Raw genomic sequence first — 25,191 nt, forward strand, 5'->3', positions numbered from 1 at the left:
CATTTTTTCCCATTTTTTCCACTACATAAAATCATAACTTTTGATCTACTAGACCGATTCAGATGATCGACATATCAAATTAAAGCCAATGAGCTAGTTTTGTTTGAAAAAATATTACACTCTAAATAAAAATGGATTTTGTTTTCGTAATTATTGATTATATTTGTTTTTTATAACTTACATCATCTCGGGACCAAGGGCGCCATATTTTTTTATATTTTTTCCTGAAAGCTGAGTTTTTTTCACATAATATATCCGAATACCAGAGAGGTGTTATTTTTAGTTTTTATGTTAAGATTTTTCAAAGTTAACATGTTTTCAGTTTTCGTTCAATATTCCTATGTGACTAGACTGGATGTATGTGACTATAATTCTATTAATTGGCAAGTGTGTTATTTTTTCAAAAAAGGCTAGCTAGTAGGCTTTAATTTGACATGCCGATCATCTGAATCAGTCCAGTAGTTCAAAAGTAATAAATTTTTGACAAAGGTCATTTTTGGGAAAAAGGGAAAAATGATTTTTTGGACCATCGGGTAACAGAAGAAGAAGAACAAAACTATCACTTTTCACGAAAATCTGAGAACCAGTATATCGGTTTGCCATGGAATGGCTGACATAACATGTAACAAATGGTAATTTGCATAAAAATGCTAAGATTTACTTCTAAACAAGTTTCCACAGGGCATCCCCTCCTCCCTTTCTGAGTGCGTTACGTAACATTTGAACATTTGAATGAACCCATAAACCTCATAAGTGGTCATTTAAGGTGGCTCTACTCTGATGTGATAGCTTCTCCTCGATGTATCCTCGATGTTATTGTTTCGTATATTAATTCCTAGTATGTAGTGTACATTTTGCGTGTATGAAACTACTCCCCCACATCTTACGTGTACCAAAACCCTTTTTTCCGAATATTTATATGTAATTCCTTCAAATTAGGGTTTCATAAATCAATTGTAGATAGTTCGAAGCAAAACTGCACATTAACCATCACATTTCAAGTTACCCTGTTCTGCGGGAAGAGTCAAACAATGCATATGAAAACCAAACATTTTTAAAATTGATATTTTACGAAACATCCAGTGTGAATCCCTATTTTTTTATCAAAAGTCATCTGTCATACCTTGAATATGCTGCAAAAAGATTTCAATTTGGTGATTTAGATTTAGTAATTTTTTAAGATAACGTATGTTTTAGAAGTCATGTAGAAAAATAAAAAAATAAGTCCAAGTTACTATCTATTTTTGACGAACTTTGTGGAAAATCGATTTTTTATGAATTTTCAAAACTTCGAATTTTTGTATGCTAACAATCATTTAAAAAAAAAAAAAAGTATGAATCCTGATGTGATTTAAAACAAAAAAGCTCATTATTAATCTCCTTCTAAATGCAGCCATTCTCCAAATATAAAAAAAAATATTTCTAATTTATTGTTTTTTTTTAAAGTAAATAGGCCCTTTTAATATGTCTGTAGTGTTATACCGTTATGTTCATGAAATTTTATGAACTTGCTTATAATTTCCAACAACTTTTCCAAATACATCATTATGGTAAAAATATATGTTTAGTAGTAACGTTGAAAAACGTTTGAATACATGTGGGTTAATAGAAAGACTGGGAAACGAATATTGAAAGAAAGGACCAATGGATTCAAGGATTGAAAGGAAAACCTTCAGATAGCCATGTTCAGTTACAATTTAGATGGAAATATGAAACAGCTTCAACGCAGCTGTGTGTGTCACAAAGCCACAGACACAGACGATGAGACGTCGAGAAGGCTTCAGCAACAATCTCTAGGTTTTAAATAATATTACATATAACGTATGACCTCAACACAGATATACTGAGGTGAAACTAAAACCAGTATAGCGGTAAACTTTTTATTCTCGATTTTTCCCGAACACAAACTATACCTAATTTGGCAGAAATAAAAAAAATCAGTTTAGTCAAATTTCACCAGAAACAAAGTCAAATATTAAGTTATATACCAAATTAATTTAACAATAAGAATGAAGTTCATTTAAGAATACACATTCACAGCATAAACTAAGCAAAATTTAACACAACTGCAGTAGAACGGCAGAACAATTAAAATTAAATGTTAAGGCTTAGTCACAGATCATACAATAAGATAGGATGTCAAAGTGCAGCATGTTTGTCATATTTATTTCCAAATTTCAATCCAATTTTTACCATTGCCTATATTTTTATATTAGCTTTAGGCAAGCCCAACCATTCTTTTTCAGATACAGGTTAAATACAGGATTATAGACAGACTCGATTATATACAATTCTAGACAGAGTTTGAAAACATTTTTTTCATATTTAAAATTCGATTTGTTTCAAGAAAACCTACAATATGCAGTGGAGTAAAAAATCGTGATTTTGAAGATTTTGATTGAATTCTCTCCAGGAATTGTTTATAACCATATTGTAGCCAGATTAAGAAAGATAGAAATTGGGAATCAAAGAACACATTGTTGAGCAGTTAGAGAGCTTTAATTTAGTTAGGAGAAAGAATCAAGTTTATTATGAATTTTCAGGATAAAATTAATAATAACACCTTCAAAACCACTATCTTTTAAGATTTTCACTTTCAAAATGTTATCAAATACACTAATTTAGATGATTCACAACTGTATCCTGTACTGAATTTCTCTCTTTTCAAATGGAAGTAACAAAGTCTTCCTAAGTAGCGTACTTTTTGAAGAAGAGACAGTTTAAGGCAAAGAAAAGATAATAAATATGTCATTTTTTGAAAATCAAACATATGCGTAGAAGGATTTTGTTTCATCAATTAAGATCCTCTATCACCTCCTGAAAGATTCCGAAAATACGTACTTTGTTTATATGAGAAATAATTTAGTATTTTCTGACTTTAAAAGGATGAATCAAAAACTAAATTTATATACCGAAAAAAACAAAAAAATATATGTATAAAAAACAATTTAAATAAAAACTAATCACGAATGTCCGGTAAATGATTAAAAATCGAATTAATCCAAAACTCCAAAAATCCAAAAATCTAGAAGTGATATCGTGCTTCTGAGCAGTTTAAACAGACAGATCCTCTGCTATTTTACTTTTGGTTCCAATCAGCTTCTAAACAGTCCACGTTTAACGATTTGATTTCTATTTATAGACGCAGGGCATTCCTTAGGAATAGATTAAACAGACTTTTCACAGTCCATCTCACTCCCACTGGCAACTGTCCGTTTCATTGCCATACACCATGTATAAGGTGCTCCCATTAACAGAAATCTAAAATTCAAAATGTAACTATACAAATCCACCACCTGTCCATATTACCCCCACTGTCCGTATTACCCGCGGTTCCGCTACATGATAGAAAACGCCACACTTATTCCAATTGGTGTTTGAATGGAAAACTTTTCGAATGAGATTAAATTCAATACTTCCTTTTGATTTTCATAATCTTTAATTTGTTTCTTTTAATCATTTAAATTCGTTGATCTGTTCACGAGTTAAATTGTGACGAACGTACACCAAATCATTTTATTTTATTTAATTCCAGTAGAATATTGTAGTGGTTCGGAAAAGTGCAAATTATTGACGTGGTTTTGTTTGTTTCGTTTTGTCAATCCGCGCACTGCACTGAGTATGCATCTCAATTGTAAAGACTTAAAACTTCAAAGTTTATCATTAGTAGTTAGAAGAGCAGGACAAACTCACTCGTAGTTCAGGGCTGATGTTACACATATATATATATATATATATAAAAAGAAAAAAAAAAAAAAATATATATATATATATATATATATACACACTTCTATTTTTAACCCTTTGCGGTCGTTTGTCTGCTCTCAGCCACTACAGCAACGAATCATACTAAATTCTTTTTTCAACGATGTAATAGTTCACGAATTTTAATGTCTAATGAACTTTTTCACAAATTTATACGGAGTTTCCATGAATAATAGGTAACTGTACTCGGTATATACAAAATTGTATTAGCGTGGAATGATAAAAGGATCTCTTTCAAAGGAAATAAATTCCGACCGCAAAAGGTTAAAACGATGCATGTTGAATAATCACGTGTCATCATTTGACATGATGTTACAGCATTTCAAAAATCGAAGTTGCAGTGCACTCGTTTAAATTCTCGTGCAATGTATTATAGGGGCTTTAAACAGTCAAGTTTTATTCCCCTTTATTGTTGGAGAAACTCATTTGGAAGACTATCAATGGAGTGCGGTACTTGGGATTGCTCGTTCTATTAGTAAGTGCTATAGATGCTATAGAAATCGCCCTTTATACTTTATACTTTCGTCCATTGCAATAAGTTGCAAACTTGAGGATCTTAAGTTGTCCGAAGAGCAAGCACTGCATTTGCATTTCGAACAAAACTTTCACGTGATTTGCGGTGACTATTTTCGGCACGGACAGGAAAGCAAGGAAATGTACAGAACAAAAAACGGAATGTATGGAAAATTAGCTTCCATTTCTACGTTATTTCAACAAATTGATTTTGAAAGATATATAATTTTCTAATAGGAGTACCGGTATGTTTCTTGGTTTTTTTTTTAAATTAATGCTTCATTATGCAAAAATGATAACAAATTTAATATTCAAAGTATTGTCCATCGCTAGTCACAACTTTTTTCTATCTTTCTGGCGATTCACGGATCCATTTGCGGAAATAATCGGCCGGTTTGTCGGCTAACCACGAATCGATCCAATTTTCGACTTCTTCAGAATTGGAGAAGTGCTGGTCAACCAGGCCATGTTGCACCGATCGAAAAAGGTAGTAATCGGACGGAGCAATGTTTGGAGAATGCGGCGGGTGGGATAGGACCTCCCATTTCAGCGTTTCCAAGTATGTTTTGACTGGTTTCGCGACATGCGACCGAGAATTGTCGTGCTGCAAAATAACTTAATCGTGTCTTTGATCTATTGTGTCCGTTTTTCCCTCAGTGCACGGCTCAAACGCATCAATTGTCGTCGGTAGAGGTTCTCCGTAATTGTTTCATTCGGTTTTAGCAGCTCATAGTACACCAAACCCAGCTGGCCCCACCAAATAGACAGCATAAGCTTCTGGCTGTGAATATTCCGCGTGGCCGTCGATGTTGATGCATGGCTGGAGTATCCATATGTTGCCGGACGTTTAGACGTTAGTTGTCGTAATGGACCCACTTTTCATCGCCAGTAACGATTCGATGCAAAAAACTCTTTCTTTTATGCCGTCGGATCAGTTCTTCGCACGTGAAAAAACGGCGTTCGACGTCTTCAACGGCTTCAATTCATACGGCACTCAATGTCCTATCTTTCGGATCATTTCCATTGCTTTCAAACGATCGGATATGGTTTGTTGAGCTACTCCAAGTGTATCTGCAAGTTCTTGTTTCGTTTGTAATGGATCTTGATCGAGTAAAGCCTCCAATTCATCATCTTCAAACTTTGTTGGCGGTCCGAAACGTTCTTCGTCTTCGAAGTCAAAATTACCACTTTTAAAACGGGCAAACGTTGGTACGAAATTCGACATATTCGATGTGGAAAAAAACTATGTTGTTTACGCTTCAATTTTTTGACATAAACTAAAAAAGAAGCGCAATGACAGTAGCTTTCCAACGAATGTCTAGAAATTTGATTCACTGGAATAATAATCATGTTACTTCATCTGTTGTAAAACCGAAGAAACTTACCGGTACACCTATTATATTGCAATAGATTGTTAGAGAGGTTACAAATTGATTGATGCAAAATCAATCTAACCATCCAAATCCATCAATAAATGAATATGTATAAACATAAAAGCGTTTTAACAATTCTTCGTGACGCAACCGATTTTTAATTTTCCAATTTACAATATGTCTTCGAAAGGCGTTTATACGTCTATATTGCTTAAGTGGTGCCAACTTAGCAACAAAATAATTTCGACAATCCATTCAAGCGGATCATTTAGAATCTATTCAGGATCCATTTTCGAGAGAAGGCATGCAATCAAAATGTTCACATGTTTTACAGTGTCAATCTTGATATCGGAAAATCGGAGAGAAGAAACCAATCTTATTTTGAACTAATTGAAATATTCTGCTTTGACATTTGTCTGATTCAATGTCCATAAAACTGTTTCGAATGATGCAAGCGTGAGATTACGGCACCTTTAATAATTTCTCAGAATTTGGCTAATCTTATTTTCGATAATCGTTAAATTTATGGTAATGTTCTTTGCCATTTTTCTCGAGAAGTCACTCGAGAGGCGATGCGAAAAATATTTCCACACATACCTGTTCTAACTGCGTCCGACTATTTTTTATGACTCGCCAAAGTTCCACAGTATCGAATTGCGACCTCATTCACCAAAAGTGAATCTTATAGCGGGATAAAAACGTCCATTTTTTTGGCACTTTTACCTTGACAAGTTATGGCCCCGCCGCAAAATTTACGCATGCTCGTCAAATGAAGCAACAGTTGTCGTTGGTGCTGCGGGCATAAAACTTGAAGAAAGCCGAGAAACATCTGCCGCCACCATTCCGTGGTGATTTGACCCGGTTATGCGTACACACATAAAACAATGCGTTGTAACTAGGTGTGATTGTTCATCAGCGAATTATGTGGATACTTCAAAGCGCGCGGATAACACACATGAGATAGGGAAAGGAACAAGCAAAAAATGGCGTGCGTTTGCGTATTGTCTGAATCCACAGTCAGCATCACTTCGGCCTGATGCTGGTGATCATTCTTACGCGACGGAGAATCACGATGTGCTCTAGGTGTGGGGAAGTGAAACAACGGGGCTGCGGTGTGCGGTATGTTTTTGGGACATCATAACGAAGCTCGAGTTCGGTAATTGGGTCAATGACTACGGCTACCATAACACGCATCGAGAGGGCGAGATGTGTCAGGAGAAACGAAATATGATATCGCATGGAAATCTTCCGTTGATTTACGCGCTCTTGGTGTGCTCGAGATGACATTTACGAATAGAGAAAAAAAAGGGGGAATGTGCGTGGGTGTGTATGCGTGCGCGCTAAGAATTATAGCGAATGTGTGTCAGTAGAGAAATTGATACACACGCGCGCTCAGGAGTGACAGCACGCGCTGCACTAAAATTGGGAGGAGGGTGCGAAAATAAATATTATTAGATTGCCGGACATGGAACAAAAGCAGAGCCCATTAGGAAGAGGGACAAAAATAGGATAATTCCACGAATTTGGAATTTTTTATGGTGGAAAGTAATTGAATTGCGTGACACTTTCCTCTCGCAACATAATTTTCGAATAAATCTAATAACGTTCGACACTTCAGACGAATTATCGAGTCATCAAATTTGCCAGTTGTTGCTGATTTTGCAACCGAAGGCGAGGATGACTAACTTGCGGGCCATAGAGCATTTCCAAACGTTGGCGGCGCTATTTGGTTGATTCCATTATCAGCACATGGCAGCGACCCACATTGGTATTCCGGCACTGACGGGCAGACCTTCGACGAATGGCGCGGACGTCCTTCAGAAATGCCAGTCGCGATGCGAATTTCGCTTTGTGTAATTTTGCAACAGCCTATTGCTCCCCACCGAAAACCCCAACAAACCAAAACGCACCATTGAATGCCATCACTACCATAGCGCTCCACTCCATGGACACCGGGTGTGTGTTTGTACCATTAAGATTCCCGACAACAATGAGCTCTGGGGGCCCCCCGTTGATCGCCAGCCGTGAATCAAAGTTTACCTCATTACCATCTGTCTGCGGCTTGCCCTAGATATATCCGGGCATAAAAGTGCCTCGCAGCAGTGAAAGTTTAATCGTCACGTCTAGCCGTCCGCTGTCGGCCGTATCCGTCTGTTAGATTCGTGGAGAGAGATTGCACAAATGTCCCCCCCCCATTTTGCCCCCGAATACCCACAATATACACACTTACACACCCCATCATCATCATCACCATCATGTATTCGTATGCTCCGTACGTCATTTGGCAAAGTTCGCGATACAAGAAAGACTCTCGAGGAAGCACTTCGTTCGTTCGTTCGTCATCACTGACACAGTTTTCGGGGTTTCCTTGAATCTCGTCGAATGTTTCCCCCTCTCGTTTCCTCACTTCCAACTGGGCTCGTGATACAACACAATGGTCGCGCTTACCTTCGACGAATACAGCGCCGAGCTTTGTTCCCTTTGGCTCTGAAGTTGTCTCCGTCTATCGAGAAGGTAACAAAACAAGGGACTCTTCGTTTTAATTTGCAATTTTTTTCTGCTAGGTTTGAGTAATTTTGCAATGAAACACAACCTCTCTTTGAAGCCAACAAAAAAAAGCAGAAGAAAGCACTCATTTAACAATGCCGTGTTGCACACATACCATCATCACCACTCGGGGCCCCTCGGGGAAGTGTTTCCCAACAGGGTGAAAGATGGTGATAAAGCACCTTCCCGAGCCGTGTACTGTGCTAATAGGTTTATTTCTGTGTTTATTTATCGGTGTGAAATATGCATTGTATGCGGATTTCTTTTGTATATTTATGCCACTTTCTGGGTCATGTAAAACAGCAGAGACAACAAAGTCCGACGCCACACACTTACGGCGCCGCGTTTGTTGAGATGGGTCATCGACGAATATCGAATTTCGCGAAAGGTTATACTTTGTGGAGTAAGCGTGATTTGAAAACAATCGGAACCACGGGTGCAACCAACTTGTCTATGAATCAGTTCTGACAGAAATGAAAATTTAAAAAAGATGAAGAAACGATATCGAGATTAATACCTGAAAACCGGTGGTAAAATTATTTGAGAAATTGAGATGCAGAAATCGTTAGACTGATTTGATGCAATATCAAATCATATAAAATGACCGAAGCGCACGAAAAAAAAACGCAATATAAATAATGTACCATTGACGAAGAAAATGAAGGATGATGAACTGAAGAAAAAGAGGATGGAAAAAAAAAGAACAATAATAGAACGGACCGACGAAACATTTTCAAACTCAATTCTGAAACTCTCAAAAAATATTACTCACGATTTGCAACTGTTTATGTATTATACCAAACTATTTAACGATTTTTTGACTTTTCGATTCTTTGTTTTGTCGATTTAATAATTTCTTAATTTTTCGATTTTTTTATTGCTTATTTTGTTGTTCTCAAATTTTTGTTTTAAACAATAAATTTAAAACTCAAAAATCTGAAAAATAAGATTTAAGTTTCATAAAATCAAGATTTTTAGATTTTTCGTTTTTTAGTTTTGTTAATTTTTTGATTTTTGATTTTCTAATGTACCGATTTTTCAATTTTTCGTTCTTTCGATAATTCGATTTTTTTTATTTATTTTATTTTATTTTTTTATTGGGTCGATTTGTCGGTTATATAATCATTTGTTTCGTCCTTTCCCAGAATTTTTATTCGTTTTTATTCAATTTTGTTTTTATCTCCGATTTTTAAATTTTGAAATTGGGTTCCTAATTTTACAAGTTTTCAAAAAATAAAAAACCAAAATCGATTCATCTTTTTCTATTTTTCAATCGTCAATTTTTTTCGTTTTCAAGACTTATTTTATTTTCCGATTTTTCGATTCTTCGATTTTTCGGGTTTTTAATTTTCTTTTAATTTTAATTTTCTTTTTTTTTAATTTTTCGATTTTCCGGCTTTTCAATATTTTGATTTCACAATTTTTCCATTTTACGACATTCTGTTTTTTATGATTTTTCGTTTCGATCTTGAAATTTTTAATTTGATTACACAGTTTTCTTTTTTTTTCAATATTGAAATTTTTGAATAAAATTTTTAGCCTTTTTGATTTTTTTTTCGATTGTACGAATCAATTTTTTTATTTAAAAATTTATAAATTGACAAATTTACAATTTCTCAAATTTACAAATTTACAAATTAACAAATTCACAAATTTACAAATTTATTAATTTATAAATTTACTTATTCCTAAATTTTAAAATTTCAAATTGAAACTTTTAAAATTTTGAAATTCTGAAGGTTTTAAATTTCAATATTTTAAAATCTTAATTTATTGAAATTTTGTAAACCGAGAATTTGAAATTCTGGAATTTTTGAACCCCAAAACTATGAGAAATTCAAAAATTTTGAAATTCTGTAATTGCGAATTATAGAATTTTGAAATTATAAAATTGAGATATGTCAAATTTCCAAATTTTTAAATTATAAAATTTACAGATTAACAAATTTACGAATTTACAAATTTACAAATTTACAAATTTACAAATTTACAAATTTACAAATTTATTAATTTATACATTTACTTATTCCTAAATTTCAAAATTTCAAATTTAAACTTTTAAAATTTTGAAATTTTGAAGGTTTTAAATTTCAATATTTTAAAATTTTAAAATCTTTAATTTTTAAAATTTTGTAAACCGAGAATTTGAAATTCTGAAATTTTTGAACCCCAAAACTATGGTATTATGAATTTTTTTTATTTTAAAATTTAGGGATTGAGATTTAGGGAATTCTAAAATTTTGAAATTCTGTTATTGTAAATTATAGAATTTTGCAATTATAAAATTGAGAAATTTTGAAATTTTTAATGGCTAAATATTGAAAATATAAAATTAATTTTTTTGAGTGAAATTATGAAAAAAATTTTTAAGTGAAATTATGAAATTTTGAAAATTTGTCATTTTATAACTTTAAAATTTTTTAATCTTGAAATTTTAAAATTTTTAAATTTCAAAAATATGAAATTTTAAATCGTAATTTTTCAAATTCAAATCCAATTTTTATATTAATTTTTTTTAATTTTTTTATTTTAATCGACAAATTCAATTATAATATTTTTGGAAATTTAAGTTTAAAAAAAATAAATGCTTAAAAATTTTCTGTTTTTAAATTTTTAAATTTTTAAATTTTCGAATTGTCGAATTTTGTTTTTTTTTTGAAACATTTATATTATTGTACTTTTCTATTTCGAAACTTTGATTTTTTTCATGTATCGAATTTCCATGTTTTATTTTCTGATTTTTCGAATTATCAACTAATCGATATACCAATTTTTTGACCTAATTTCTGATTTTTTCGATTTTTGATTTCATGATTTTTGATTCTCCGATTTTTCGATTCTGGAATTTCCGATTTCGTAGTTTTTTGAATCTATGATACCTTTAGTTTTTTTTAATTCTTCATTAGTTGATTCTTATTGTCGAATTATTCGATTCTTCGAATTCTTTTCTACTTTTGAATTCGAATTTGAATTGAATTTGAATTTTTTTTTCTTTATTTATTTTTTTTATTTCTCAATTTCGGGATATAATGATTTTTTAAGTCTTTCGACTTATCGATTTGTGTGTTTTTGTGACATTTTTTTGATTTTTTGATTCGCAAATATCTGATAGTTTTATTCACAGCTTTCTGTTACATTTTCACAAATTTTTGATAAATTTTCATAGACTTCTTATAGATTTTCTCAGATTTCTGATAAATTTTCACTATTAGATTTTCCTTCAGATAGTATATATTTACTGTTTTCTGATAAATTCAATCAGGTTTAATCTAGACCTAGAGAATTATAAAAGTAAACGTATATATTTTCATAGACAAAGGTCGGATATTTTTCAAGCAAACCTGGGTTTCTAATGGTTCCCATGCCCTTTTCGGCCACTTGCTGATCGAAAAATCGTACAATACAACAAAAATCCCTAACTCACCTGATGAAATGGAATTGACCGATTCACTTCTCGGCGTGTTCATGATTGTGTTGTGGATAATCGAGGGCAGCGGCGGAATCAGCGTCTGACTCTGGTTCATCCCGTTGATCAGATTTCCCACGATATGCTGGATGTTGTTCCCGTTGGCCTGTACCGCCTGGCCAGCCATATTCATCATCCCGTTCAGATTATTATTCCCAACGATACCGTTCATGAGCAAATTGTTGGCGGCCCCGCAGCCACCAATATTGTTGTTACCGTTCGACAGCACCGAATGGCCGTTGTACGCACCCTCTTCGTACGCGCTCCACAGTTCCAGATCGTTGTACTCAGGCGAACCGAGCGAAGTCGGCGACATGGTCATTCCGGGGGACATCACTAGAGCGGCCGATGAGGACGTAACCTCCGAGCTGCTCTCGTCCAGCATCCGGAGCGACGTAAAACCGCCGTTGTTGGACCATCTTCTTTTCATCATTTTGTGGCCGGACCTCCCTACTGCTGCTTCTGCCGCTACTTTAGTCTTGCCCGGCCTTCGAGAGTTTCACTTCGGTGTGATTGTTACTTATGAACCCAATCACACTTCTTCACACCCGTTCAACAGTATAGAATATAATCTTCAAAATATGCGAAACACTTCAAACTTCTTTTCCCCTCTCTTCAATAACTTGAGCTTCCGATTAATTCTTCCACTTCTTAAAGGCCTTTCATGAGCGAACACAACAGAAACAGGTTCCACGCTCGATCGACGAAAACTTTTCCTTAAAAGCTCTTAAAACTTTACAACAGGTCACTAAACTTTTGCAATAGAGGGTACAAAAATAAAAAAAAATTAACGGAAACCAACAATAACCCGCCGTTTCGGTTGATCCCTAACGTTGTCGCGAATTCTTATCGCTATACATCAGGCCATCGTTAAGGCCTTGGAATGAGGAATAGCAGCTGTAGCTGTGGTTGTTACTCTCCGCCGAACGACTCGGCATAGTTACTGCCGATGGTGCACCAGGTTGGAACCGATCGAACCAGTTTCATGCTGCGTCTAGTTGCGCGCGTTTCATAGAGTTATTGCTGTTGTTGTTAAGGGTGTGATAAGAAATGGAAACGGAAAAAAACCTAGTTAGCCTTGATGTTGTACGGAAAAAATACTCACCCGAGGATACACAGCGCTGAAGTCGAACGAACTTTGCTGCAGGGATTCGTCGGGGCTGAGAAGACGAGTTGTTCCGGAAACAGTTTTTCTTTGCACAATTAACACAACGATCGCCACCAGCGTCGATACGATCGCGTTTACAGAGAACTCGGTTGGAGTTGGAAATTCATGAGATCACACAAATTAAGTTATTTGTTGGGAAATAATTTATGCAAATGGAATTCGGAGAATCCAAATGTGAAGAACTGGAATGTCGACATCCTCGTACCGCAAGGATAACTAATAACCGAATAATCGATTCGATTTCTTTTGTTGGAGGAATCTGTCTCAAGTCAGACGGTATTTTTTTCAGCTGTCATTTTGACACAACAATTGCAGATTTGGCACAAGTTGAAGTAATTGCCAGATTCCAACTTTTTGAGTCGACATTAAGCCCAAAACATCACACGTCACATACCTCTATCACACCGTGCCATAAATAAGGATTAACATTTTTCGACGGAAATACATATAACCATACAGCTTCATAATTTTAAATGTTTTGGACCGAGAGCACCCACAGCTAATGAGCTCTGCACTTTATGATCGAGATCCGGTTATTGGCCCCTCTAAGTTTGCGTGTTTTTTTTTCATCAAAAGGTTCCTCAATTCAAGGAATTCAGTAGAACAGGTTTCGTTGATTGTATGATCTCGCTCGTTTCGTAAATAACAAATGCTTCTGAATGCTGGGTCATTGTGGTTGTAGATTAGTGGAATTCTTCGGAACCTACTCCCGTGTGATTTGAATCCGGTGCATTGTGAATTCGCCGTGAAATGAAACAACGCCTCGTAAGGGATGCGCTTTTTTGTTTTATAATTATTTTCTTCGACTTTCTGTTCCAATAGCTCCGCGCTTTCGAAAGTAGGTCAGACGATGCAGTGTACGACGCTTTGCGCTATATATTTTACAATCGCCCAAACCCACTCGTTTCCCTGCACACCCGCCAAGATCTGATAAGGAAAGTGCTTCCGATCACGCTCGCAGCAGCGGGACGGGAAGTTCTCATGGCTGGGCACAGGTTTGCTGATTATGGATGCGCTAGAAGGGTTGAAGTTAATCGTACGTGTAGCTAAATTTACATTTTTTCAAATATGGTCCAACAAAAATGGTATCGCCGCTGGGCGAAACAGCTAGCAGAACGGATAACAATCCAAAGTCATTAATATATCTGTCAGTCAGCCGTTAAATCATTTGTCGGACGACTCGATTACAACAGGTTTTAAAAATCGTAAGTAAGTAGAAGTGAACGGACTAGGTAAATTTGACAACAAGCAAAAAGTTTGAAACAGTTTGAAGCCTTTGTCTCCTTTGTCATGGTTAATTTTTGCAACGCAAAGCAACTTTTCATACCATCCAAATCCTTCAGGCCGAGTTATTTGAATATTTTAATTTATTTGTGTGTCAAAGCAATAGACAATATTCACGCTCCAAAACAGAATTCGATGTCTGTCTGAAAATATGAAGCAATTCCACGCCGAATCAGCCAAACACGTGATCATAGGTACTGCAATTAAAAGTGGTACTAAAAAAACAAAACAGATTGAAATTTTGAGTAAGTTTTTTGAAAAGTTGGACTACCATACAAATGAAACCGAAACCAAACCATATTTTTATTTTCCAAACATATTCCAACCGAACATGAAAATTGAAAACAGCGATTAGACCCACGAACGTGCGCTTAGTTAGAAAACGTGAATGTTTGAAGGTATTGATAACAAAAAAACAGCCGTATATAATTATGCATGTCCCATTTATGAAAAAAGATTATTCTTTGTGTAATCTGTTCTTTGTGTTCGTCCCCAACCAAATTAGAATGAATAAACAAATTGGAAAGTACAAAGAAAAAATAGGAAAATTTAAAAAAAGACAGATTACACATATATTCTGCAGTCTATAGTTCGTCCAACTAGAGTTCTTTTATTCAATTGGAATTAACATTATGGTGAAAATAATAATGAATTTTCAGGTTGAATGAGCCGCTGAAACGAGAATGGTTTCAATAATTCACTAATTCGAATTCGAAAAGCGTCGTCTGTTATCAAGCGAGTAAGAAAATTCCGGAAAAACCTCAAAATACCACTTTTTGCAGGGGGGAAACTCGCCGAGTACGCTAGTAAATGATAAAACAAACAAAAAATTGTAAGGGGTTGTATCTAGGACACGACCGCATATTTTCGACGTGGAGCTACGCAATTATATTATGCAATCCACTTTTTTATCACTTTATTTTAGTATGCGTCGAAATTGTTGTAATAGATTATGTTCTTCGTTACAAATAAATTTGATGAACTTCCTTTTACGTTTGATATGATGCCTAGGACTACCAACAACTATGAAAGGAAGAATTGTCAAACGATATCATTGTGTTTTACATTTCCCTCTGAAATTATTGCACATCTCATGTTTACGTAGTTCTCGAACCGCGAAAGTTCATTCACCTCTAGTATCTGAAATGACGATTTTCCCAGGCTTCTCAGTTTAAAAGTATGTTTTAGGGAAACATATTCCGATCTGACAGAGCGGATTCTTCCAGGCACACACAGCTTAGTGGGAAAAAAATACCACCGACTTGCATGTTTTGATAAAGCGGATTCCACCAGGCACATTAATTTTGAAGTCCGTGTTAGGGAAACACAGCTCGGTGGGAACAAAAATACCCCCGACTTGCATGTATATTTGCAAAGCGGATTTCCACAGGTACATCGGTTTTGAAGTCTGTGTTGGGGAAACCGTAAATCGGGCCAATCAAAGCTTGACAGTTCTTTCCGAACTGTTAAGAAATGTTCGAGTTATAAGCATTCGAAATACGGGTACACACAAATCGGCAGAACAAATATATGAAAAAAAAGGAAGTTCTTCCAGTTTTCATGAATTTAAAGCGTTTAGAGTTTAGCGAATTGTAATGTGTAGCATATCAAACAAATCTTAGGGAATTTTCTATTCGATTGGTATGAAATCAAATTTTTCAAATCATGAGAATTCGTTCACAGTAAAAAAAGTTATTAACGTTAACTTCATTCCATAAAAACGTGACCTGTTTTCCAACCCTTCCTGAAAGACGTAGTTCTACGTCAAAAAACTGTGTGAAAAAACAGTTTCGTCAAAGAAATTTTAAAAAAAGGAACACAGAACATACAATATAGCAATATGAGTTGCACTCGTTATTCATATTAGTTTAATGAATAATTTACCCATCATTATTTATGTCGAGTATACTCGTCAGAACGAGACGAACTTCTGTTCACATAATGTAGAATATACTGTTTATAAAGCCAAAAAATACATTTGTGTTATAATGGTTCGAATAAACTGTATTTTGTTTCTGGTGAAGGGCAAATAAAAACCTTTTTTAGAGGTTTTCTAACCTTTTTCTACATTTTTCAACATTCGTCAGTATGGCAACTTTATTCATTTGAATTCCCAATAGTTTGAGTTAAGCCAAAATAACATGCCCTGCGATAAACACTGTTACAAAACGGTTTTTTTTTTACGTAGAACTACGTCTTTCATTAAGGGTGCCAAATCAGAAAACAGGTCACGTTTTTATGAAATAAAGTTAACGTTAATAACTATTTTTGCCGCGAACGGATTTTGGCGATTTACATACCAAACGAATCGGAAATTCCCTAAGATTTGTTTGATATGCTATACATTACAATCCCATAATCGTTATATGGTTTAAATTGATGAAAATTGGAAGTACTCCCATTTCCTCATACATTCGTTCTGTCCATTTGTGTGCTTTCCCGAACAGAGCTGTCTATAACGAGCAACATATCGACGAGCAACGAAGGGGAAATCGTAAGATGTAAAGTCTCCGTGAACAAAGGAAAAGAAGAAGAACGAAGTGGAATATTTGCCTAGAGTACAAACAGTGGATCTCGCTGAGGCAAATTTTCATTCTTCGTGAGGAAATCGAGTGAACAACATCGTTGCTGGGCGAGCTGGACGGCGAGGGATCGAATGCCTTCTCAAGGCAATGGGGGTGGAGGTTTATGGATAAAGTAAAGTTTTCCAATGGCCTTTTTGAAGGTTAGAGATGAATGAACTGAAGATGTTTAAAGTCTCAAGCAAGGAAGGTAGGCAAACTTTTAGTATCGTTCTGTATTTAAAGCAATGAATACCCTTGTTTTCCGTCATCACATGTCTTCGTTTCGGATTGAGCTGTGGACGCGGCCAACTTATTCACTCGCTGATGTCTCTGGCATCAAACTGACGCCATTAAATTAAGGTTCTGAGCTACACAATTGTGTGGGGAATCATCAAGCTAGGATATCGTCAGCTCACAAAGAAAACAAATGTTCTGGCATTTTGTCTGTGATTTGGTTTCGCGTGCCAGTAGCGAAACATTCTCGACCAATGATGATAGCTACGCTTAAAGAGACCGGCAATATTAACAGAAAGGACTTCTGTTGGGAAGAGTTCAAAACGGAGATAAGTGTGTGTATATTTAGTTGCTTTAAGCAATCGATGTATGGATATTTGTGTGCGTACGTGCATGCTTTATAAACCGTACGTAAAAATAGTGCATCTTCTCTACGCTGAAATCCCATTTGTATCTGCTCCCGTGTGCATTGACCCTGTCACGATGCAACAATCGGAATTTTTTGATGCTGTGACTGACGTTTGGTGGTGCAAATTATGCAGCCGTTATGATAAATATAAACAAGGAGGGGAGATAGCGGGAGGGACTAGGACTTGTATTTGCGCTAATCTTGATCATAATGAAGTAGTGCTACTCTTTTCGAGGTTGTTGAGATTACCAGAAAGAGTTTATTTAGTTTATTTAGTCAACAAGAAAGCAAATGTCGTTCTGAAATTTTGTATGTGATTTGGTTTCGCTTGCCAACAGCAAAACTTTCTCCACTAAGGATGACAACTGCGTTTATCTCGAGCATGTATTGTTCTGCGAGAACAAGAATGATTCATCAAACAATTATCGTCAAATGATTCTATAATAAAAAAAACATTTCAGTGCGACCAAACTGGTAGAATGGTTATTTCAAAATTTTCGTAGCATTATAGAATAATATCCGCAATTATAAACAAGCGACTTGAATTAAACTACAGCGTAGTTCTACGTCAACAATGCGGTCGTGTCTTGAACACAACCTCCTATAATTTTTCAAGCTTTATTCATTTCATATACATTTTATATATGTCGGTGAAGATACCAATAACTTCTAATTACAACTGACATTTTTTGTAGCCGATGGAATGAATTTTTTTCATTTGAACGAGAAGGACACCATTCTACGAGCATATTCTGAGGTGGTGGAGTCTTGGAATTGACCCATCCGGTCATAGGAACCATTTGAAATTTCAAGAAATTTACGAAAATAGTCAAGTCCTAAAGCAAATATTTTTTTTAAACCGATGAAATGACATTTTTTTTCATTTGAATAAGAAGCACACGTGAATTTTTTGAAATTTCAAATGATTCCTATGACCAGATGGGCCAATTCCAAGACTCCACTACCTCAGCATATTCTCGTAGGATGATGTCCTTCTAGTTCAAATGAAAAAATTGCCATTCCATCGGCTACAAAAAATGTCAGTTGTAATTTGAAGTTATTGGTATCATGGTATTGGTATCTTCACTTTATTTTAGTATGCGTCGAAATTGTTGTAATAGATTATGTTCTTCGTTACAAATAAATTTGATGAACTTCCTTTTACGTTTGATATGATGCCTAGGACTACCAACAACTATGAAAGGAAGAATTGTCAAACGATATCATTGTGTTTTACATTTCCCTCTGAAATTATTGCACATCTCATGTTTACGTAGTTCTCGAACCGCGAAAGTTCATTCACCTCTAGTATCTGAAATGACGATTTTCCCAGGCTTCTCAGTTTAAAAGTATGTTTTAGGGAAACATATTCCGATCTGACAGAGCGGATTCTTCCAGGCACACACAGCTTAGTGGGAAAAAAATACCACCGACTTGCATGTTTTGATAAAGCGGATTCCACCAGGCACATTAATTTTGAAGTCCGTGTTAGGGAAACACAGCTCGGTGGGAACAAAAATACCCCCGACTTGCATGTATATTTGCAAAGCGGATTTCCACAGGTACATCGGTTTTGAAGTCTGTGTTGGGGAAACCGTAAATCGGGCCAATCAAAGCTTGACAGTTCTTTCCGAACTGTTAAGAAATGTTCGAGTTATAAGCATTCGAAATACGGGTACACACAAATCGGCAGAACAAATATATGAAAAAAAAGGAAGTTCTTCCAGTTTTCATGAATTTAAAGCGTTTAGAGTTTAGCGAATTGTAATGTGTAGCATATCAAACAAATCTTAGGGAATTTTCTATTCGATTGGTATGAAATCAAATTTTTCAAATCATGAGAATTCGTTCACAGTAAAAAAAGTTATTAACGTTAACTTCATTCCATAAAAACGTGACCTGTTTTCCAACCCTTCCTGAAAGACGTAGTTCTACGTCAAAAAACTGTGTGAAAAAACAGTTTCGTCAAAGAAATTTTAAAAAAAGGAACACAGAACATACAATATAGCAATATGAGTTGCACTCGTTATTCATATTAGTTTAATGAATAATTTACCCATCATTATTTATGTCGAGTATACTCGTCAGAACGAGACGAACTTCTGTTCACATAATGTAGAATATACTGTTTATAAAGCCAAAAAATACATTTGTGTTATAATGGTTCGAATAAACTGTATTTTGTTTCTGGTGAAGGGCAAATAAAAACCTTTTTTAGAGGTTTTCTAACCTTTTTCTACATTTTTCAACATTCGTCAGTATGGCAACTTTATTCATTTGAATTCCCAATAGTTTGAGTTAAGCCAAAATAACATGCCCTGCGATAAACACTGTTACAAAACGGTTTTTTTTTTTACGTAGAACTACGTCTTTCATTAAGGGTGCCAAATCAGAAAACAGGTCACGTTTTTATGAAATAAAGTTAACGTTAATAACTATTTTTGCCGCGAACGGATTTTGGCGATTTACATACCAAACGAATCGGAAATTCCCTAAGATTTGTTTGATATGCTATACATTACAATCCCATAATCGTTATATGGTTTAAATTGATGAAAATTGGAAGTACTCCCATTTCCTCATACATTCGTTCTGTCCATTTGTGTGCTTTCCCGAACAGAGCTGTCTATAACGAGCAACATATCGACGAGCAACGAAGGGGAAATCGTAAGATGTAAAGTCTCCGTGAACAAAGGAAAAGAAGAAGAACGAAGTGGAATATTTGCCTAGAGTACAAACAGTGGATCTCGCTGAGGCAAATTTTCATTCTTCGTGAGGAAATCGAGTGAACAACATCGTTGCTGGGCGAGCTGGACGGCGAGGGATCGAATGCCTTCTCAAGGCAATGGGGGTGGAGGTTTATGGATAAAGTAAAGTTTTCCAATGGCCTTTTTGAAGGTTAGAGATGAATGAACTGAAGATGTTTAAAGTCTCAAGCAAGGAAGGTAGGCAAACTTTTAGTATCGTTCTGTATTTAAAGCAATGAATACCCTTGTTTTCCGTCATCACATGTCTTCGTTTCGGATTGAGCTGTGGACGCGGCCAACTTATTCACTCGCTGATGTCTCTGGCATCAAACTGACGCCATTAAATTAAGGTTCTGAGCTACACAATTGTGTGGGGAATCATCAAGCTAGGATATCGTCAGCTCACAAAGAAAACAAATGTTCTGGCATTTTGTCTGTGATTTGGTTTCGCGTGCCAGTAGCGAAACATTCTCGACCAATGATGATAGCTACGCTTAAAGAGACCGGCAATATTAACAGAAAGGACTTCTGTTGGGAAGAGTTCAAAACGGAGATAAGTGTGTGTATATTTAGTTGCTTTAAGCAATCGATGTATGGATATTTGTGTGCGTACGTGCATGCTTTATAAACCGTACGTAAAAATAGTGCATCTTCTCTACGCTGAAATCCCATTTGTATCTGCTCCCGTGTGCATTGACCCTGTCACGATGCAACAATCGGAATTTTTTGATGCTGTGACTGACGTTTGGTGGTGCAAATTATGCAGCCGTTATGATAAATATAAACAAGGAGGGGAGATAGCGGGAGGGACTAGGACTTGTATTTGCGCTAATCTTGATCATAATGAAGTAGTGCTACTCTTTTCGAGGTTGTTGAGATTACCAGAAAGAGTTTATTTAGTTTATTTAGTCAACAAGAAAGCAAATGTCGTTCTGAAATTTTGTATGTGATTTGGTTTCGCTTGCCAACAGCAAAACTTTCTCCACTAAGGATGACAACTGCGTTTATCTCGAGCATGTATTGTTCTGCGAGAACAAGAATGATTCATCAAACAATTATCGTCAAATGATTCTATAATAAAAAAAACATTTCAGTGCGACCAAACTGGTAGAATGGTTATTTCAAAATTTTCGTAGCATTATAGAATAATATCCGCAATTATAAACAAGCGACTTGAATTAAACTACAGCGTAGTTCTACGTCAACAATGCGGTCGTGTCTTGAACACAACCTCCTATAATTTTTCAAGCTTTATTCATTTCATATACATTTTATATATGTCGGTGAAGATACCAATAACTTCTAATTACAACTGACATTTTTTGTAGCCGATGGAATGAATTTTTTTCATTTGAACGAGAAGGACACCATTCTACGAGCATATTCTGAGGTGGTGGAGTCTTGGAATTGACCCATCCGGTCATAGGAACCATTTGAAATTTCAAGAAATTTACGAAAATAGTCAAGTCCTAAAGCAAATATTTTTTTTAAACCGATGAAATGACATTTTTTTTCATTTGAATAAGAAGCACACGTGAATTTTTTGAAATTTCAAATGATTCCTATGACCAGATGGGCCAATTCCAAGACTCCACTACCTCAGCATATTCTCGTAGGATGATGTCCTTCTAGTTCAAATGAAAAAATTGCCATTCCATCGGCTACAAAAAATGTCAGTTGTAATTTGAAGTTATTGGTATCATGGTATTGGTATCTTCACCGGAATATTTCAAATCTATATAAATAAAAATAGATCGCCAAATGTGTTGCTAAGCGCAAAAATAGAGGAAGGAGTGGTCAGATTTGAGCTGGCTTTATTTTGTTGCATTCTTCCCTGCCCGTAGATGAATGTCATGAAGAAAACAAATGGAAATTAAAAAAAAACTTTGAAAGAAAGTTCGAAAAAGTTAATTCCCATATGTTCTATAATAACATCTTTGTTAGTCCAATGGAATTTTGCGTTGGCGAAATTAAGCTTCGTGTTCCGTTTGATGTGAAGCGAAAAGGACAATGGATTCTCAATGCGCCATCGGACCATCGAACCGTTCTAAGATCCAAAATTTCAAGTAATTCTAAAATGACATCCGAAGTAAAAAAACATGCGATATGGATAAAATTTCGTAGCCTTACGTCAAAAATGCGTTTGTGTGCTGGACACAACTCTCTTTATATTTTTTTCGAAACAAAACGAAACAACTCTCTATACATTTTTTTCGAAAATAGAACTAAACATAGGAAAACTCCCCTGATTGAGTGATTAGCGCCATCGGTGCTATATTTGCATTTCGAGCGAGTTGAATCACTGGAAATCACAGAGAATACCGATGTCGCAGCAAAAGCAAGTAATTAAAGCGAAAAAAAATAACACACAGATCGAACTGAAGGAAATTGTAAAATAAAATTAAACGAGTCACGAAATATGAATAGAAAATTTTAAAAAGAAGGACTAAAAGGTTAGAAAGTCATCACAAAATTTCTAAAATGTAAAACGTAATAAATCATAAATTCAAATGTTGTTCGATTTAAGTTATGATCAAGGAGGAACCACAGAAATTGAAATGTGAACACATTTTTATCCCACATAATTTCGTTTCACTCCCTCATCCATGATTCTCTTCTTGATTTCTTCACGAAAGTACGATAGTATTCAAATCGGGGCTATGGAAAAGAAAATGCAACCGAGAGTCACATATAGAAAATGATATATAAAAAAGAAGAAGAAACTTTTCCTTCGGTTTACCGTCATGTTTTGTGAATTTTCTCTCAGAAAGATTAAATTTAAACAGCAAAACAAAAAAAAACAAAATGGATTAGATATAACGAAACGAATTTCGTAAATCTAGATAAAATAGATGAAGATAAAAAAAAAAAGAAATCAGGATGATCCCTGTAATATTCCGTAAATTTTAGTAAATCGGAATCGGAAACATAAAACAAAGCAAGAGAAAGCGAACAAATTACGGAAAAAACCTTACGTTTTATTCTTAGATGAAAAAGTGGAAAGGCTATGTCGGACCGCACGACCGCCTAGTTGACGTAGAATTACGTTAGGCTTTTTGTTGAATGCTGATTTTGAATATCTTTAAGAAAAACAGGAAGTGGGTTATATCTGTGGTATAACCGCAAGGATGACGTAGGACTATCGTTGATTTAGTGATCATTTGTTTTTAGTTGCATCTGAATCAATTCTGAATGAATGAATAAATTGATATTTGAGGGACTTCGAAAACGAGAGCGTTACACAATAGGAGGCACAATATTCAGCAAAAGAAGCAATCACACAAAAGTTGTATAATACTACATTGCTTGTATTCTGATATGATTTGTATTCCATTTTCAATAGACAAACATCTGTTGCATCAAATCAGTCTACATAATTTTTGCGTTCGCTCATCCTTTCTCACAGCACCCATTTATCGTTTTAGAAATTGTTGGAGTAGACATCGTTTGCCAGTGCGCGTAGAGCGGGAATTCCTTCTTAATATTCATTGCACCTCTAATAAATTGCCGAAAGACGTGGTCTTACGTTGACCGCACTTGAAAAATCACAAAACCAAATGTATTTGGTCTCAGTATTATATAGATAGAAAACATTAAAATAAACTATTTCGCTTGGATATAATTTTCAAATCCAAGGGGAACTGGCAGATTATTTTTCAGCAACTATGACATCTTTCCGGTATCTTCTCGATGCTGGACAGCAACCAAATGAAAATAATTCCGCGTGTGTATGTGTGTGTGTGGCGGCTACTCCGATGCCTCAAGCGGAACCGTTTTTCGATGCTGGTACTCTCTTGGTCGCCTTTTCAGTGGCATCACTCTCCTCCTGATGGATTCCCTTGTGGCCTAAGATTCACAAACATACTCTTGGTGACACCGTTCATCATGATGAACGAAGTTAGCTTCATCACAACAGCGACGACATGTTCCAATCGCTGTTCAATTATAACTAAGTGGATTTCCGAGCGGTGCTCGCTTATATACCGATTGGTGATTTCAATAGCCTGTTTTGTAAGCAATTTTAAGGCTATTGAAACAAGTTTTTGGATCAAAAAGAACAAGTATGTAACGCGTAGACATTTTATCTTTCGAATGGAGTGTTTATCATACCATTTCGTTCAGTTGTTTAGGAGATATTAACGCTCAAAATCTCGGTCTCCGACGCAACGCTTCCGTTTTCGAAACTTTGATTTTACACCCCGGTATAGAAATGTAAGACGTAGTCCTACGTCAAAATCTCGTAAATACATCAAAAATCTACTGAGCAAAAAGCGCTCAAGATTAATTTTTTTGTTGTGACGCCACCGAATAACCGTGACGTTAACTTCGAATAAAAGAAAAAAAATCAACCGATGAGTCAAAGCAGAAGGCGACCATCTACTGACAAATAGCACGAACTTAGTTGCGCGCCATATATGTTGCAGAATTTAACAAGATCACCACTATTTTCGATACACCCATTCCTCGCTATACGGCCGCTCTTTATACGGCTTTTCGTTGAACCAGCTTGGAACCGATCCGATAGAGTTTGTATAAATTTGTATTGGAATAATTGATTCGTTATACGGCTTTTTTATTAGCGGCCCAGGAACGTATCTAGGCCGTAGAGCGAGGTATGGGTGTATAATAAAAAAAAATTCTCAAAATATTCACTCTATATCTGGCCATAAAAGACAGAATTTAAAAACCTTCGATATTGTTATACAGTAAAACCTGTTTTTGTGCGAATTTTTTTCGTGCGATTTTTTTCATGCGATTTTCTGTCCTTTTCCGTTTTTTTTGTGCAATTTTTTTTGTGCGGTGTATGGAAAGAAGCATATTTGACGAAGTTATCGTCCATTTATTTATTTTTTTTTATGGTTTATATGCATTTCAGTGCGAAAAAAGCATATTTGCGTCTCAATTATCCACTTCTGAAATCATTCCCTTCCTCTCATCAAATGCTCTAAGTTTTCTAAGTTTTCTAAGTTTTTGCATGACATGATTTCTAACAGCAACACGTTTCGACATGCAACTAAAAGTACAAAACAGCCACGCGCAACCGAAAAGGTAAAGTGTCCCATTGCAAAGCAGGGAAACAAAAAGAAATTGAACGGTGAATGGCGTGGATTTGAGTTATTT

At 35.4% G+C, this 25,191-nt stretch overlaps 1 protein-coding gene across 9 annotated transcripts in view; it reads right to left on the minus strand.

Moving 5' to 3' along the window:
- LOC129770491 (ecdysone receptor) overlaps positions 1 to 25,191 on the minus strand; it is a 680,728-nt gene that overhangs the window by 145,456 nt on the left and 510,081 nt on the right. For 3 of the 9 annotated variants that reach the window (XM_055773368.1, XM_055773367.1, XM_055773366.1), the window contains exon 2: positions 11,623 to 12,417. The exons of 5 other annotated variants lie outside the window; for them this stretch is intronic. In XM_055773368.1, coding sequence (XP_055629343.1) covers positions 11,623 to 12,097 — 475 coding nt within the window. In that variant the 5' untranslated portion in view covers positions 12,098 to 12,417. Of the gene's footprint in view, positions 1 to 11,622; positions 12,688 to 25,191 lie in introns of all 9 variants that reach the window. One more of the 9 variants, XM_055773365.1, reaches the window with a different exon arrangement.

Source organism: Toxorhynchites rutilus, chromosome 2 (genome assembly GCF_029784135.1).
Source record: "Toxorhynchites rutilus septentrionalis strain SRP chromosome 2, ASM2978413v1, whole genome shotgun sequence".
Taxonomy (NCBI): domain Eukaryota; kingdom Metazoa; phylum Arthropoda; class Insecta; order Diptera; family Culicidae; genus Toxorhynchites; species Toxorhynchites rutilus.